General features: G+C 37.8%; 1 protein-coding gene across 3 annotated transcripts in view; it reads right to left on the bottom strand.

Annotated features, from left to right (window-relative positions):
- The window catches only part of nme7 (NME/NM23 family member 7), a 73,583-nt gene that overhangs the window by 41,898 nt on the left and 12,533 nt on the right, over positions 1–19,152 (bottom strand). For all 3 annotated transcript variants that reach the window (XM_042333911.1, XM_007891582.2, XM_007891583.2), the window contains exons 3-7: positions 12,010–12,117; positions 6,909–7,075; positions 4,418–4,528; positions 1,916–2,123; positions 1,436–1,541 (exon numbers count right to left, since the gene is read on the bottom strand). In XM_042333911.1, the coding sequence (XP_042189845.1) occupies positions 1,436–1,541; positions 1,916–2,123; positions 4,418–4,528; positions 6,909–7,075; positions 12,010–12,117 (700 nt within the window). The remainder of the gene's footprint in view (positions 1–1,435; positions 1,542–1,915; positions 2,124–4,417; positions 4,529–6,908; positions 7,076–12,009; positions 12,118–19,152) is intronic.

Raw genomic sequence — 19,152 nt, forward strand, 5'->3', positions numbered from 1 at the left:
GGTCTAGTCTGACACTCCAATGCAATGCTGGGGGTGCACTGCATTGTTGGAGGTGCTGCCCTTCGGATGAGATGTTAAAACCAAGGTCCGTATTCCTGTTTAGGTTGATGTTAAAGATATTGTGGCACTGTTTGTAAAGATAATGGAACACTCCCACTGTTCTGGTCAAAAATCCCCCAAATAAAATTGGTTTCTTACTTCAATAGTGTTTGTGGGACATTACTATGTGAATATTGGCTTCCGCATTCACCTACAAATACAATTGGCTTCCGCATTCACCACACTTCATAGTAAAATTCTGAGAAGCACTTTGAGATGTCTCAACAAGACGATAAGCAGCTATATCAAATGCAAGAATAATTATTATTATCATAACTTGTAGGCTCTTATAATTTATTCCAAATTCATCAATACTATAATCCCCTATTGTAAAGATAAGGGAAGTTCTCACCCGTCTCTCCAGCTCCACTATTCAAAAGATCCTGCTTATTCAGCGCTCTGCCGCCTGCATCCTTATCCGGACCAAACTCCGTACCCACATCTCATCAGTTCTGGCCAGGCTCCACTGGCTCCCCATCAGTGAACGGATCGACTTCAAGATCCTCACTCTTGTGTTCAAATCTCTTCACTCTCTGGCTCCTCCCTACCTCTCTGACCTCCTCAGTCCCCAATCCACCAACCGGTGCCTCCGCTCGACTGGCTCGACTGGCCTGCTCTCCCTCGCACCCCGCCATCGGAGGTTGCACTTTCAACCACTACGCCCCGAAACTCTGTAACACTCTCCCTCAATCCCTCCGCCTTGCCCTATCTCTCCCCTTTTTTGAAGTCCAGTCTGAAAACCTTCCTTTTCGACGGTGCTTAGGGTCATTTCCCCCCATCTCCCCTCTCCACTGGCTCGGAGTCAGGCTCCGCCACTGTTAAGCGCTAACTCCTGCGTGGAGGGCGCTATACAATGCAAGTTGTTCCTAAGTGACAAACCTTTGGAAATAACGAAAATTCTTTAATTTAAAAAATGAAGAAGTGCACGAGAAAATGACCCATTGCTTGTGAGTAAATAGCCCTTCATCTAGGCACTGAAAGCAAAATAGGTGTTTCTTTGTGCCAATGACTCAAATTATTATTTGCGTAAGTGCATGCACTTCTTCACCTTTGTTACAATGATTATTAACTAGCATTTTCATTTCCTATCACAATCCTGGTGCGGCCTGTAGTGAGATCATGCTGATCTACATAAAATGATCAAATAAACTCCACAGGATTCTGAGAGGCTGCAATGAAAATACTACCAGTGCACAGAGCCAATTCTATGAAAGCATTCAAGTAAGTGATCAGAGATTTTTCTTGGTTAATTCTCTAGGCAGAGTTAATTTTTCTCAGCTTGCAACAGAGCAGCACTTTGCAGAGCTTTGCCTGCTGCACTAAATTGCACACTTACCTTCAGCAACAGCATGGGGCTTAATAATGCATAAAGTGCAGTCAATACACTTTGCTGTATTTGATGGTCCTAAACCGAAGCCTGATGGGAAGAAAATCTCCAACTCCTATAAAAAATAGAAAACGAATGATGAGTGAATCACCAAAATACTCCATGAGAAGTTGCACCATTTTCTATGCCCCATTTTCTGAGTATTCAGTATCTCAAAACCAATACTGTCACTAACTATACGGTTAAAACTAAGAGACTAATCATATAGCTCTTTCAGAGAGCCAATTGATCGAATGCCTCTTCTGTGTTGCAAAATTCTTAAAATATTTGACCATTTCTCTTCTGGAACAAATGCAGGTAAAGTTCCCCAGCCTTCTTGTATGTATAAAAATCAGATTGCTGCCTTATACCAAGTATTAAATACCATAGCCAGTTCAAGCCAATTTTCTATTGAACCCTCCCCTCCCCCAAAAATATGTAGACACTTACTCGAGCTGCAGACGAAACACAATTAGAAGCATGAACAGCATTTCTAATATCACTGATGCCATAAAGCTTTTGGATGGTTTCTGTTGATTCACTTGAAGGTTTGTTTTCATCAACAATTCCAAGTAGCTTCTTCCAGCTAGTTATAGCTTGATCTCCCATAATTTCCAATGCAATGCCAGGGCCACAGATAAAATATTGCAGAAGATCGCTAAAATTAATAAAGAGACTAAATACGTTGGAATGCTCTGTCAAAATCATTGCATCTACAAACATAACAACTAAACATTCCCTTACATCCTACCATAAAACCTGGCGTTAACTTTTTGGAATATCTGAAATATCTCAGCACAGATTTTTAAGCAGCTAACTAGTGATGTGCTTTGTGGAAGCATACAATTCATTGCACGTTTTTGTTATGGCAGGTTCAGGGTGCAAATTGGCCATCACTTGCACAACCAGAACTACTTTTACAGCCTGCATTCTTCTAATGGAACCCACAATGAAACTGGCTCTGCCATCGTATAGCAGTAGCAAATAGCAGAAAACATTCATACACAGCTCTTATTCCAAATTATCTAGTTACATGCCTCATTTGTTATAGAGTCTATCAGATCTGACCTATTCAAAAACAAAGGTTTATTTTCTTTGATTGCACATCTAACCCCAGCATTAGTTTAGTTACTGAATGAGAATATTAATTTTGTAACTATATGATTCTATAAATATTTATCCAAATGGAGCTTTTATTTCTGTTCCTCAGACTGAGCTGCTGTCTTCCAACTTCACATCTACAATCTATTCATCCAGACCTTCATTCTAAAATAAATAATAATCCTTGCATTTGATATAATGCCAATATCATCAAGAACTTCTTCATGCACTTCAAAGTTACTGTGAATTGTACTGATTTACAGTGACTGTGATTTCTAGGCAAAATGCTTTACTTTAACCTCCTTATGTAACAATAAACAAAGTTTAAATCCTTAAAATACAGAATCTTAAAATTACACATTTTAAGCATCTTTCTACCCCTCCTTTAAAAATATTAATAAAATATACTATATTGAGTATTTTAAAATGGGAAATTAAATTTAGTTATCTGAAAAATAATTAAAAGTAAAATGAGGAAAACAAAAACATATCTGCAGCATCAAGTTATCTTTTGCTGACATTTTTCTTTGTAGATTAAGCCTTATGTTTGGGAAAAACCGACTTTGTTAAATTGCACCTTTTAACTGAATGTTTCTAAAACTATGTATTAATTTTACTTCCCTCCTCCACAGTTAAATGTTACTTAGGATCTCACTAACATCTCCAGTCATTCGCACTGCAGTGTTCCAGTAACTCAAGCACCTCAACTGCATTTTTTTTTGCAACAGCAGTAAAAAACCTCTGCCCACTGATGCCACAAAGCTATAGTAAGTCCATTGTTAATCAAACTGCTGCACACAAAATGGTACTGTTAGCGCCAATGACATAAATGTATAATTAAATAAGTAGTGACTACGCTTTGCCAGTAACTATGCTAAGAAGAAATACAACATTTCTCTTTCACCAACTGATCTGATGACTGGGTGCACACAGTGCAGACTGCGAATTGTAGATCTTTGTGAATCAATCCATATAATAACCAAATTTAACAGGTTCAATGCCTGCAATACATCAAAAACTCACTGCAATGGCCCATTCAGTACCTCAGCACATATTCAATGACCTAAATTAATTAAAGTGAACATGAAAACAATATATGAATTTGGCAATTATTTATTTTTTGTCTTTCACAAGGTTGTTTTGAACTGGTTAATAACAATTTCAAAATAGAAATTTTAACGGTTCATTCACTGACTTGTCATCAAGGCAGTTGACATCCGCATGATAGAGGATTACAAGATACGATTGATCATCTGATCACCTTTAGAAGGATAGTGGCACCAAATGTATTTTCACTTTTAATTTATTTTTACACTACATAATCACCAAATCTACATTCAACAAGAATGCATTACATTAATCACAAATTAATTTAATTCACACAAATATTTCAGTAATGAAAACAAATTATGATGATAATTGGTTCCCATAAACTAAATATTGCCCACCCCCACCAAACATAAAGCAAGTTTGATGAAATCAAGTATGATGCATTCCACTCTTGTGTGAAGTTAGAAGGTAAATATTTTGAATGATGAATCAGATCAAGTTACTGCCTAACGTTAGACTTTAATAGAAAGTCTCACCAATATGGATCAATAGCAAACTAAACAGTCTGGTCCAGAAGCAAAATACGATGCTGGAAGTACCAAATCAAATAATTAATTTGAAATTCCATTTCCTGAGGCAGACAATTCATTTTTCTTTGGAAGAAAGTTACAGTGTAGTTCATCACTTTATTAATATTGTTAACCAGTTTTCCATGTAACAGGTTTTAAAATGTAATATATTTTTAAAAGATATCATTATCTTTTATCTGGTATTAGTTTAAAGCAACGCAAAACTACTTACCGTGTTATGTTTGTCATTTTTGCCTTTGTTATTGTCAGACCTGATCTGTAAATCATGTCAATTATTTTTCCTACTTTGGCCTCATAATTTGGTTTTATTATACCCAGGGTTCTGAAACAAAACAGAAACAAAAAAATTAATTGTTGCAAATTTTAAGAATGTTTAAAAAAAAATCCAAAATGGATAAAAAACAAGATATTACAAGTTAGAAGAAACTGCAGTTCCTAGACATAAATCACAAAATATACAATAACAGATTTTGATCCAATATTTAATTTTATGGAACAGAAAGCAAGGCAAATCTAGCTTTGTCAAAACTAAATGAGCTCCTATAATGGCAGTTAGTTGCAAACCTTTAATTATAGCCTATACATATATGAATTAACATCTAGTTAAAAGCTAAAACATTCTAACAAAGGTGCTGTAAATGCACTAATGAGGAGTCCTGTAGCTCAGTGGTTAGAGCACTCGCCTCGCAAGCGAGAAGACCTGGGTTTGATTACCGGGCAGGGCAAAATGTTGGGCAAGTTTCCTTATTCCCAACACCTCTGTTCAATTAGCAGTAAGGAGGAACCTGGTTGTTAGTCGACTGATGGATCGCTTTTCCAGGGGTCATAATCCCTTCAAAAAAAATTAACAAAATTTTTGATAACTCAATCCACGAGTGTTTGTGGGATGCTGCTGTGCGCAATTGGCTGCTGTGTTTTGCCCACAAAATATACAGTCAATTCACTTTACAGTATATTCTGTGAAGCGCTTTGAGACGTCTCAAAGAAGTGATAAGGCGCTATATCAAATGCAAGGATTATTATTATTATTAAATGAAATTCAAACACAACTTTCAATAAACAATATATAAGTTATGATAGTCATTAAATAAAATGAACTCTTCAAAGGTTGGTCAATAAATTCATTTTGAAGACTTCAACAACACATTTATAAATTATATCTCTTCTCGGCTGAATGTAAAACCCCATCTAAGTTACTGAAGTCACATTTGTCAGACATTAGATCTACGGAAACACAGGCACATCAATTGCAATTGCAGGCAAGACCAAATTGATCCCTTGGATGAAAAATAATATAATAATAGACCAGTGTTATCATGAGGGAAATTGTGTTGCCCAGTTTGATCACTGGTTTGTTCTCGTTTTCCAGATACAAAATTGGCAAATAGGCAAAACTTGGACCACCTTCATCCACTAAGAGGCAAAAGAAAACAATGTAGTTTTGCTTGCCATTGTATTTTTGCTGTTCATCGTCAGCTCTAAAAGGAACATACAGTAAAGTAGAAACCTTAAGTACATTAATGTGGTTCACAGCAAACATATTGAAAGTTCTAAACTATCAAATTTAGAGAAACAAGTTGGTTAACTTGGGAAAAGGGATATATTAACAAGCAAACTAGTTTCACTGTTTCTTACTAGTTTTATCCTCTTTTTATCCTTTTCGACCATGCCATTGGCCACCCCCCTTCCCCTCCCCTCCTTTCTTCCCCCCTTGACCCCAGCTCAGGTCTGAACTGCTGTACACTGTCCAGTGCCTTGGGACATCCTCCCGACGTGAAAGGTGCTATACAAATGTAATCTTGCTGTTGTTGTTATAATACTTTACCAACTGTCTAGAAGCAGCTGTACATAATCGGTGTATTATATTCTTCTTTTAAGTGAATAGTGGATTTCCTACAATCTTTACAGATTTATAATAAGTTCACCTAAAAGTATTTTGCAGTATAAAAATAACAAGGTGGATTACTTTGAATGCTAGATTGTCTACCAATAATGAAAGGACATACATTTAAGATAATCACAAAGGAATAAAAGGGGAGGTTAGACAATATTTATTTGCACAGAAGATGGAATTCTCTGCCACAAAATTGTTGAAGCCAAGTCCATAAATTATTTTAAAAGGTAATTGAATACAAGTTTGAAATAGAGAAACATTAAAGGGTATGGGGAAAGAGTATGAGATTATGTGACTGATGGGGGCGGAGGGGCGGAGGGGAGGGGGGAGGAATACCAGCATAGATTTGATTGTCTCTATCTGTATCTATGCTAGCACATTCTATCAGAATAGATCTAATGTAATATTCAGCAACCATTTTCATAGCCAATGGCAAGTTTGGGACTGCACAATAAAACAGGGAGTGTGCAACTGGTTTGCATAAAAGGTAGTGAGGAGTCAAAGTTTAATGTTTGCTAATTTCTGGAGTTCAGGTATTAAATTGGGAGTGAATCTTTTAAAATCCAAATAAGTTTGGTATCTTGGTTGGAAAGGCAATTATTTGGGGACCTGCAAGTATTATTAAATACGAACGTATCCCCAGTGGTGAAAAATATTCCTTGTCAGATGTCATCCTTCAAATGACAAGTTAAATTGAGGTGTCGTCCTATACTTACTAACCACACTTGATGATAATTACCTGTGCAATAATTTGAGACATTTCCAGTGTAAAATTAAATAATACTGCAAATAATAGCTAAGTTCTCACCTTTGTTTCCTAGTACTCAGTATGCGAGCAGTATATTGGTCCCCATAATCTGCCAATAAAAGAAGACGGCCATAGACTTTAAGTTTGTTCCCAAGGAATAAGTCATCCTCATGCACATCCTCGTACTTGGTTCGTTTCAGAAAAAGACGATGGCTCTTCATATCATACTGTAAGTGATTTGGGAATAGTAGACACACTTAGTACATTTACTTATAATAATAATCCTTGCAATTCACATCAAGAGGATATCTTACAACAACTTGGATTTATATAGCGCCCTCCAGGCTGGACGGCATCTCAGAGCGCTTTGCATTAACGAATCCCGGGACCGAGCCAGGGGAAGGGGGAGGAAGGTGACCAAAGGCGCGGTCGAAAAGAAAGGTCTTCAGCAGAGACCTGAAAATAGGGAGGAGATGGAAGAAAGCGGTGCTGGAGAAGGACCGGATCTGGGGGAGGAAGGATAATTGACACCTAGGTTGCGTACGGGTTCGGAGAGTTTTAGGGGGAGGTCGGGTAGGTGGAGGAGGTGAGAGCCGTGCGATTTTAGAAGTTGATGAGAGCCAAAGAGTATGGCTTCCGTCTTGTCAACGTTCAGCTGAAGGAAGTCTGTGCTCATCCAGCCCCTGAGATCTGACAGGCAGGCTGCTAGAACATCAGGGGACTGGGGGTCACAAAGAGAGGTGGAAAAATAGAGTTGGGTGTCATCTGCATACATGTGGAAGTGTACCCCATGTCTGCGGATGACATCCCCAAGAGGGAGCATGTAGATCAGAAAGAGGAGGGGGCCAAGGATGGATCCTTGGGGTACCCCACAGGGGACCGGGTGAGAGCGGGAGGAGAAGCCGTTTATGCAGATGTACTGCTGGCGGTTTGTGAGGTAGGACTCGAACCAGGCGAGTGCGGTCCCACTGAGGTGGATGACGGAGGAAAGGCATTGGAGGAGGATGGTGTGATCGACTGTGTTGAACGCGGCGGAGAGGTCCAGGAGGACAAGGAGGCAGAGGGAGCCCTGGTCACAGATAGAGAGGATGTCGTTTGTGACTTTCACAAGCACAGTCTCTGTACTGTGGGCAGAGCGGAAACCGGATTGGAGAGGTTTGAAGAGGGAGTGGGAGGATAGGTGAGCGCGAAGTTGGTTGGCAACAACGTGTTCTAGAACTTTTGAGAGGAAGGGCATCTTAAAGTGCTTTGTAGGATTTAACATAAAGTGTAATGACTGTATTTTGTACAAAACACAGCAGACAATTTGCGCACGGCAATATTCTACAAATAGCCATGAATTGAAAGACCAATTTTATTCAGGGGATTTGTTGGCTAGGACACCATGCTAGCCAACAGGATAATTTGAACATAGTAAGTTTTTAATCTTAGTTGAATTCATTTGAGAGAAGGAGTGAAAACAAGTTACATCAAGTGAAAAATACAACAGAAGGAAAACATCTCATGAAAAGAGACCATGGTTCAACTTATCAATCATAGTTGGGGATTATGACATGAAAAACGTAAGGAAAGAAAAACATACCAACACAGATTCGTGTAGTCAAAGTCTGAGCCAAAGAAAGAAAACAGTACATAAAATAGATAAGATTAGACAATTCTTCTGAGAGTGTTCCACCTTTACTTTCTGTAAAGAGGCAAAAAAGATCACCTAAATAATAATTGCATTTAGGTTGAAAGATTACACCCTGTTAGCCTGTTTTTGTTCAATTAAATAACACTGCTATAAACAGCATAACGCATATTTTCCTTCTTGCAGACTAGATCTTTTAATTCTTTCTTTTCTCATTTTATGCTCTTTGTCCTCTACTATTTTTATCTCACAACTAGCAGGGTAAGTAGCTGACTAGTTTTCCACCCTCCAATTATTGCCACTGTTAATTTGGTTGAGAGGAAGTACAAGAAAAAGCACTGATTGACTCTGTCTGAATGTTCTCAGTTTAGAAGTGGCCTATTGTGCTTTTATAAACCTCCCACCCAACACTCCTCAGTTTTAAATACTGCTGCTCATTCTTGACCTCACATCAAAAATCAAGAAACACTGCTGTAAAGTAGAACTGCCCTAGTTCTTCAATCAATTAATAAGATGTCTTCATCTAAACCTACATAATAACATAGATAATTTCAAAGGTACAGATGCATTTCAGAATATAAAAAAACTCAATTGGGCTTTTTTGTGAAACGTAGCAACAAAAGCAGAAACTTCAAGATCAATCAACTTTTCTTCCCCCCACCCCGCGGACTCTTTAACTGGGGTCTCAATAAAAGCATGAAGTCTGCTGCAAAAGCTGTGACTTAATACTGATTTTGATGACCTGTACATATGAATTTTTAGCCAAGTGCAAATAATACACTGGATTTTACATAAGCCATCTCTGTTTCTAAAAATACATCATGAATATTTTAGCGCAGTTAGTATGTCGTCACATTTAAATGTGAATAACAATGAAAGGCACCAACTGTTCCAGCTTGATATAAGAATATTCTGCAACATCTGTTTTGGCTGATGATCATGGTGTATTGAAATGATTAGTAGTGAAAATCCGATTTCAAAGCCTATTTGTTTCATCCTATTTTCCAGGGATTCAGAAAGATCAGCTGTTCTATCCTTCTTGTACCAGTTATTTTAAGCTCCTCATCTTATCAGTAAATAAGAGCAACATATCATCAGAATGGTCTAATTCACTCCCAGAACAGAATATAAGCAATAGAAAAATTGTCAGGCACTGAAAATAAACAGCTGATATTTAAATGATCAGAATTATGGGGGCAAAGCTATTTAGGGTGAACACATTTAGGACACTTCCTGCAATATCCACAGATTTCTTGTTATCAAAGTGCACTTAACCTCCCACTAAACCAAGCATAAGCTTTAATCTCTTCCACAACAGAATTCCTAAGGCCATCGACTCCTAAAGTGACATCTTTACATTCAAAATTAAATAATGGTTTCCTTGAGGTTTTTTTACAGCAGAAATGTTTTGGAAAGGACGGTGTCTTCCATGAATATAAAATAGCATTCACTAGCATCTTCTATGCTATTCCACTATATCTCTTACCAAATTAAGAACAAATTTCAGCTTTAAAAAGAGAAATTATACTGTACATTATTTCTTTTTATTTCATGCTAATTCCCAACTGGAGCCATTTCATTTAATCCTATTTCTACATTCTTCCCCCCGTAACCTTGGGTTCAATTACATATTTCTGGGAACCAGTTTCACATCCAATTAATTCTGGATGTTAAAAATGTTTAGCCTCTCCTTTTTGATTAAAACTAAATATCAATAATAATCTTTAGTTTATGCCCGCTATTCTAACCAACCTATGGGAACTGATTTTTTTTTTTACCATTTATGGTCTTGAATTCTTTCATAATTTTGAACATGTCTATCAATGTTCTTACATTGTTCATTTTCTGTTCTAGCAAATGGATCGTCAGTTTTTTAAGCCTTTATTGAACATCTATCCTCTCACTCCATTATCAATTCCATTCGTAGTTCTTCTTATCCAGGTGGAATTTAGTTTCCTCCATATCTGACCATATCTGAACTGTTATCGATTTGTAATCTCCAGAATTATTCGTCAATTTGCCATGCTCCCTTATTTGGTATTATCTGCAAATTCTGATTGAATTCTTCTTGTGCCGAATTCCATATAAAAGATACATATATGGATTATGAACTGGAGAATGGGAAGTCCTGAATTATGACTTCAATTGACTGTTAATTTGAGGAAATATTCATTTATTCCTAATCTGCTATTATTCTGTTCCTCCATCAATCATCTATTCATGTCAACAGTTTCCCTTTAATACTTTGGCCCTTAATCTTTACAAATTTCCTCGGTGGCATCACATTGAATGTCTTTGTTCGGAGGTCATCATATTTTCAGCATAGTCAAAACAGGGGGCATATTTTGTTATAAAGCAAATCACCAACAAACAAATAAAAACATTTCCTTTACAATAGAAATTTTGTTACTTTCTGTAGTTTCCTTCCATGGATGTTTAGAGTTCAGAGATTATTTACTTCTTAAGAGAATTAGGGCCATCAATAGATTTAGCAATATGAATTAGATAATTATCCAAGTTATGAAACAATTAAAATGGAATCCATTTTAGAGGATAAAGAAAATAGCATTTCAAATTTAGAAACAGAATCTTTCTTTGACTAAACTGAGATTGGGTGGCAATAAATTTAAGGAACTTTTTTTTAGCAGAAACTGTTTAAAATATCTCACTGTGAGAAGCTTTACACATTTAATTTTCCTGCGCAGAGTTGTCAAAAATAAAACGCACTTTAAAAATCTATTGTACAAACCACTCCTTAAATTACAGAAAGATTCACCGAGTCGTTAACAATGGTGGAAAGATTTTTTTCAGTTGCAGTGAGTCATGCTACTTGGACATTCAGGCATTGCATTATCATCTGCTGGTTACTGTTTCAGGTCTTGAGAGATTTACCCCAGCATTGCATCTTGTCACTCTGATTACTGTTTCTATTAATAACACTTGCTCTGAATGTTACCCTTTCTGCTGAATCATTTGCACCCTGTCAACAAATTAAAGTGTTTCAGAATAGTGGATTCCTTTCCATTTTTAGGATGGAAAAGAACATGTATCTCCCTCATCAATTTTGTCCCTTTCATTCCTCTTCTGAAAAATTTGATTATTTTCTGTTGTACTGGAATATACAGCCCCCTAATATACCCCACAAAGAGACGATTGAGGAATGAGGAATGGGAAATGCTGAGGTCAATTGTGGAGACTCTCAGCTAATACAATATCGATTAGTGATCGAAATCGGACCTCTCCAGATTGGATTCTTCACATAATAAACCTGTTAAGCGATAGAGGGAACAGCTCGAGGAGGGACTGAAATCATACTATTGGAACAACAGTTCCCCCACAATCAGGCACAGGAACACCGATCAGTTTTTCCCACTGACCAAGGGATATTTAGACCAATTCTCATGTCCCAATGAAATTCAGTCAAGAATGTTGAGTTCATCGCAGGGAGCATTTAAGCCACCAAACTAAAAGACACATTTTTTTTACAATCATGGATTCACCCTTTTTTAATTAAACTAAAAAATTGCTTACCATTTCAATAGATCCATCTTTTAGATAATAAAGAAGTTGGTAACGCCGAATTATAGATGCAATTGTATCGTACCATTCTACTAGAAATGAATATTTCTCTTCTAGATTCTAAAGAGGGAATAAACAAAGAAACCACATTAACGCAAAATATTTTCAATATTTACTATAAATTTTTAACATGTTATTTATTTACACAGATCACAGATCTCTTAATATACTAACAAAACTCAACAAAGTATGGAAAGACCTTTAACAAAATAACCATCCAGTACAAAAACGCATGACATTAGTACAGAAGGATTATAGTTTTGACTACAAACAATTTCAACATATTAAATACCTATTTAAAAATAATTAAAGTCTAGATTTTAGATAGAGAGGAAGGTTTTTAAAATCTCAAATGAAATTTTATGCTTCCAGATGCATTTTATTTCCCCATCCAAAGAATCTGGGTACATATCGCATTAACTTTGTAAACTGCCACTTGTAGCTCTAATCTCCCTTTTACCTAATTTACCTCCTGCTGAGATAATACACAACAACTATAATAGTAGGATATGGCATTCCTAAATACAGTACAGACTTCTCAGCACTCTGCCAAAACCTGTAGTACTCTGGCTGACTGCTGCTCAGAACATGATTAAATACCTCTGATGTTCAATAAGCCTCAGAGGAAGAGAAAAATCGGTAGATTTCCTGACCAGCGTCAAGAGGGCCATAATTGCAGTTTCAAATCACATATGCTACTAGCCGCTTAAAATGTACAGTGCTATTTTCAAAACAAGGTGGCCAAACTGCAGAAACTCACATTTTTCTCCAATCACTAGACATACCTAAATGTTACATAATCTTACCAACAGGAGGAAAATATCTTCTAGTTTCTACTCCAAATCTGAAGATTTGCAGTGAGTCATCTAACTTTCATCAGTAAAAAGTAAATGTGATCATGCTGTTTAACCAGTGCTATTATAGATTAAAAAGCTCCTATACATTAGCCATAGTTATAACTACAGTGCTGTTGTTGCTGAACAAAAGCAACACAAAAAGTTATAATAATACTTGCATTTGATATAGCGCCTTATCACATCACTAGATGTCTCAAAGCGCTTCATAGAATTTACTGAAAAATGAATTGATTTAATATTTTGTGGGCAAAACGTGGCAGCCAATTGTGCACAGCAGTGTCCCACAAACAGTGGTGGATTGAGTGACCAAATTATTATTTATTTTGTCCGCAGCCATTTAATTTTGAGAACCAAAAATAGGTTCAGGTTGACATTTGCAATCTCAGGCAAAGGAGTTGCAAAAGTTCAACGTAAAGATAGCATAGTACCAAAGCCAGCATACAACAAAAACTTGTATTTATATAGCACTCTTTATTTGTAGTTATATAGCAACGCGGATTGCTTAAAAGTAGCAGAGTCCGACGCTGACCTGGGGGAACAGAGGAGGTGATCGTAAACCCAGTTGAAGAGGAAGGTCTTCTGTCATAATCTATGAGGGGAAGGAAGGGGCAAGACGTGGGAATTGAGGGAGAGAGTTCAAAAGCTTCAGGGCATTGTGGCTGAAAAAGCGACCACGTATGGTGAAGCAGAGGGGATGACGGATCAGCAGGAGGCCAGTCAGCCAAGCAGAGGCAGCGGGTAATGGAGTGGGGTGAGAGAAGGTCTAAAAGGTAGAGAGGTGCCAGGGTGTGAAGGGATTTGTAGATGACTTGTGAACCCAATCTCACATGATGATTCATGAACAGTGTCACTGTGACCCTTGGCTTGCTGATGACAGTGATAGCTAGGAAGGAACTGATTCATAGAATTTAATATAATTTAATGTCACATGCACTACATTTGTAGAATAAAATGTAGAATCAAACAAAATGCACCATACACTGCTCTCAATAAGAACCCACGGAATACACAATTTAAAAATGTACTATTAAATATGCAATTCATAAACACTTGTGTAAAGATCTGCAATAAAAACATTACTGTGGTAATATGCTGAAGCATGTGCGATTTAAATTTTTTCTGATCAATTTTATTAGGAGGCAATAAAATGTGCTAAAGTATTCTACTATGTTACTTGAGAATAAAGTACATTGCCAATGACCTTCTGGTTACCTTGAACTGTAAAATATTAACTCTAATAGTATTGAACTTCTACTTGGTTAAATCAGCAATAACTGCTATTCCCTCAATCGAATTTGGGTACATTGTAAACCTTTCAGATTTAATGACTAGCTAGTGTTGAAAATGGTTAACCATTGAACATGTAAAATGCCAAATATTACTTCCTCAGTTGCTATTGGAATCTATGGCCTGATTGTTTTACCATGAAAGGATGATCCTTGTGATGGCTGAAAGTCAAAGGAGACCTTGCTACCAGGAACTAGCCAAACTAGATTATAAATTATTTTTCTTCCTTTCTTAATTGAGTACATTAATTGATTATGCTTTCTTTCTTCTGATGGGAGGCATGTGAACTTGAAACCTTTGCCTCTTTCTCATTTTATGTTTCACAAATACTTTCAATGGAACGCGAATGCAGTTAGAAAACTTAAACTGTTATTATTTGAAACACTATATAGAAAGTACTTGAGTATCAAAAGCATGTTAAAATGTTAATATTTTAAAAAATTACCAAACTTGTTTTGAATAATTATATCGCACCATATACTTTTTCATTTGCATTTGTTTGATGGGGATCCAAATAGAACTATAAGTAGTTCATAATAATAATAATAATCCTTGCATTTGATATAGCTCCGCAAAACGCTTCATAGAATATCCTGTATAGTGAATTGGCTGTATATTTTGTGGGCGAAACGTGGCAGCCAGTTTCACACAGCAGCATCCCACAAACAGTTGTGGATTGAGTGACCAATTTACTATTATTTTTTTGAAGGAATTATTACCCCCGGAAAAGCGATCCGCCAATCGACCAACAACCGGGTACCTATTTACTGCTAGGTAAACAGGGGCGTGTGGAGTTAAGAAACTTGGCCAATGTTTCGCCCTGCCGAGGGTTGAACGCAGGTCTTCTCACTTGCGAAACAGGTGCTCTAACCACTGAGCTACAGGACTCCACCCACTGAGCTAGTCATTTCATTTCTTCTGTGAGATTAAATATCAAATATGCTATTAATTTTTTAGCACCAAATCTTTAGCTTTGACATCACTGGAGTTCCAACATCTTATAGATTATAGCAAACATTTCTGTGTGCTACAATTTCAGTGTATGTAGTTTTCAAGGAAATTATTTTATTATTACAGAAATAGTGCAAACATTGAACATTTCAATTCAGGCATGAATCTGTTTTTTTAGAAATCAAATTCTTCTATTAATTGTTATTCTAACTGAGATACAGATTTGACTTGTATATGCCATAGAGCTCAGCTCAATACACCTCAATTACAACAACAAAATTACATTTGTATAGCGCCTTTCATTTCTGGAAGTCGTCCCAGAGAGCTGAACAGACAGAGTTATGGACCTGAGCTGAGAGTCGGGGTGGGGGAGGATGGAGGACGGGGAGTGGAGGGGGAAGCAGGGAGATCAAAAGCACGGTCGAAGAAGAGGGTCTTGTCATGGGTCTTGAAGGTGGTGAGGGAGAGGGCGAGACGGAGGGACTGCGGGATAGAGTTCCAGAGGGTGGGTGCAGAGTGGCGGAAGTGGGGAGCAAGACTGTGGAGGGCTTTGAAGGTGAGGACCAGGATCTTGAATTGTATGCTCTGTGTGATGGGAAGCCAGTAGAGTTGGGCAAGGATATGGGTGATTGGGTCGTGGAGCTTAGTGCGGGAGAGGACACAAGCTGCAGAGTTCTGGATGATCTGCAGCCTGTGGAGGGAGGAGTTGGGGAGGCCGACAAGCAGTGAGTTTGCATGGTCAAGCCTCGATGTAATGAAGGTGTGTATGAGGGTTTCGGCGACCTGCGGTGTGAGACAGTGGCGGAGTTGGGCAACATTGCGGAGGTGGGGAAAGGCAGAGCGGGTCATGGGGCAGATGTGAAGTAGAAAGCATAGTTGAGGGTCAAACAAGAAACCAAGGCTCCAGACTGGCTTAGCAAGGTGGAGTGTGCAACCATGGATGGTGATGCTGTCAGCGCCTGAGGTGAGTAGGCGCTGACGGGAGCCAAACAGGAGAGCCTCGGTCTTGTTGACGTTCAACTGAATGAAGTTAGCTCTCATCCAGGACATGATGCCTGTCAGGACAGCAGTGGTCCTGGGATCAAGGTTGGAGGCAGAGAGGTAGAGGTAGGTGTCATCCGCATACATGTGGAAGTTGACTCCATGTCTGCAGATGATGTCACCAAGAGGGAGCATATAGATGTTGAAGAGGAATGAACCAAGGACAAAGCCCTGAGGAACACTGCAAGAGACGGTGCAGGGCTAGAGGAGAAGCCACTTGAGGAGATGAAGTGCAAGCGGTCTGAGAGGTACGATCTGAACCAATCAAGGACAGCGCCGTGGAGGTTGAGGTGAGAGGAGGCGGTGGATGAGGATAGAGTGGTCGACGGTGATTTGCGTGAGTAGGAGACGGTTCGGGAAGAGAGGGGAGCGAGGGAATCAAGAGTGGAGGAGAGGGAGTTGTGGAAAAGGGTGACCGAGGAGGATGGGTCACTGCGGGAGGATGCCCAGAGGGGAAGGATTTCAGATGACTCCAAGACAGAGGGAGAGGAGAGAGATTTTTTTCCAGGGGCAGTATGAGATGGAGGTGAGTTGAGTGGCGGTGGGGAGAAGGGATTGAGGAGTTAAGGTAGATGAAGTGATGGTCCGAGATCTTTTTGTCGATGGTGGTGAGGTCCAAGACGGTGAGGCCCCGAGTGATTAGGTGGAAATCAAACCAAACTGGGCAATATTTTCAAAAACTGAAAATTAAGATTGTGTATATTCAGACCATTTTGCTATAAATCAGAAAGAATAGAACTTAAATTATTGAATATCCAGTGTGTTGACATACGTACAACATGAAAGGTATTGTATAAGTGTAAGTTATTTGCATTCCATCTTCCTATTTGTGGAAGTCCTGGAGATAAGACTTGAAATTACCAAATTAGGTCTAGAGAAATATTTATCTGGGAGGGAATTAAAACATAAATTGAAATTACGAGTTCTGATGACACCACAGGAGATTTGAAAGTGAACTAAGATTGAATTAAAAATAAATTAAATAAACTATTTGACAAGGTAACTAAAAGAAAACCTGGAAAACCAATTTCCATCAAATTGTCTGATGGGCAGCCATCGGTAATACATTTATGTGTTTAGTTTCTCAGTCAGTTCACCCCTTTCAGAAGGGCATTACGAGTGCACATTGCTCAAAAAAAGCACAGATGAAGGACACTATTTGAGTAATAGCAGCATTGGCATGGTTTTACAATATTATATACTACAGTATTTACAATTATTTGGCTACTGTAGAATACAGTATATTTGTGCCACCGTTGTCCCACAATCAGCAATTAAGTAAATAACCAATTCATCTGGGGAATTATTATTTGAAATCTTCAAAAGACAGGCCCTTTTCTTTTTGGATTCATGGATCATTAACATCTAACTGAACAGGACCTTGGTTTAATGTTTCTCCAAAAGATGGCAATTCTACCAAAGCAACTTTCAACTAGAATTCCCATTAGGCAAACCTGCCTGCAATTAACAATCCTGAGTTGCAGTGCACCCTACTGATCTACTTCAAGTTCTTGTACCTATTACTCCTACAATACAAATATTGAAAACTGACAAAGCCTCTAAATGTTGCTAGCACCATACTTGAAATTCAGTCAATACGTGACTGACTCCCTCTGCAGGAGATATGAAATCATTTTTGACAGTGTCAACCCAGTTTCTAGAGACATGAATCTATAGAATAAAACTGCTTGTAGTTCCGCAAAAGGAAAATTAAAAACCCATGGACATGTGGGAAATAAAAAAATACAATGTTGGAGTCCCTTCTGAGGCTCACGCATATAGTTGCTGCACATTCAAAGGAAGCTTTCCTCTGAATTTCCTGTCCTGGGAATGCTGGATTCCAATGAAGTGTAAAATTGTTCCATCCCCTGCAGGAACATGACTCATCTTGATAAGTAACAAAAAAAACTTATACTGATTTGGCACAGAAACAAATACATATTGTTTGCTGAACAAAATAAATGTATTTTTGGTCCATGGGGCAGAGAACAGCAACTTATATTATCATCAACATTGATTTATATCACCAGATTAAAATTCAGCCACGTTTTAATTAATGTTTTTAAAAAATGGCTCCAAGCAGGTGGGAGCCTGGCCCATGCTGTTTTTGGATGAGACTTTAAGCCGAGGTCTCATCTTCTGTTCAGATAGACATTAAAGATCTCATGGCACTATTCAAAAAGAGAAGTGAGCTTCTTCTGGTGTGCTGGCCAACAATCACCCAAATAAAAATTGGTCATTCATTTCATGACTGTTTGTGGGATGCTGCTGCGTGCGAATTAGCTGCCAAATTAGAAAAAANCTTATAAAATACTCAGTCACTGCAATTCAAAATATATCCTGTGAAATAGACACCCTCCCAATGTAAAAGGTGCTGTATCAAAAGTAAGGATTATTTTTACTCAGTCATAATGTATTAAGACAAATGAATTATGACAGCTTTTTTTCCTTTTTTGATGGCATGATTTTTCCCTTTCCCCATTATTCGGAGTACAAACAAGAAAAACCTAGACCAACATTGTTTCATGTATCCCTATGATGCAATTTCAAAATAATAAAATCAAACTTAAATTTCATATCAATTAATATTTGGAAAATAGTAAGAATTTGTTGCACTGTTAGAATATAGTGGTACTCATCGATGATAAGCACAGCAATTTTTTAATGAAAAATCCATAACTCAGTGCCAATTTAATCAATATCAGTAATTAATAGCAAAGCAGCAGAACATTAGATGAACTATGGATTCAATATACTTTTACGGTATCAATAATATCTAATAAATTTGCTGTCCAAGCACAAGTCATTATTGCAACCTTGTATATTATCAACAGGATATTTTTGCTACTACAACATAATAATTTCTGCATTTTCAATCAATGTAATTTCATTCTTCAATCGTTGCAACTGAAACACGACTTTTAACTGTATTCAGCAATGTTGATGCTATGCTTAAAAA

Source organism: Callorhinchus milii, unplaced genomic scaffold (assembly GCF_018977255.1).
Source record: "Callorhinchus milii isolate IMCB2004 unplaced genomic scaffold, IMCB_Cmil_1.0 Scaffold4, whole genome shotgun sequence".
Taxonomy (NCBI): domain Eukaryota; kingdom Metazoa; phylum Chordata; class Chondrichthyes; order Chimaeriformes; family Callorhinchidae; genus Callorhinchus; species Callorhinchus milii.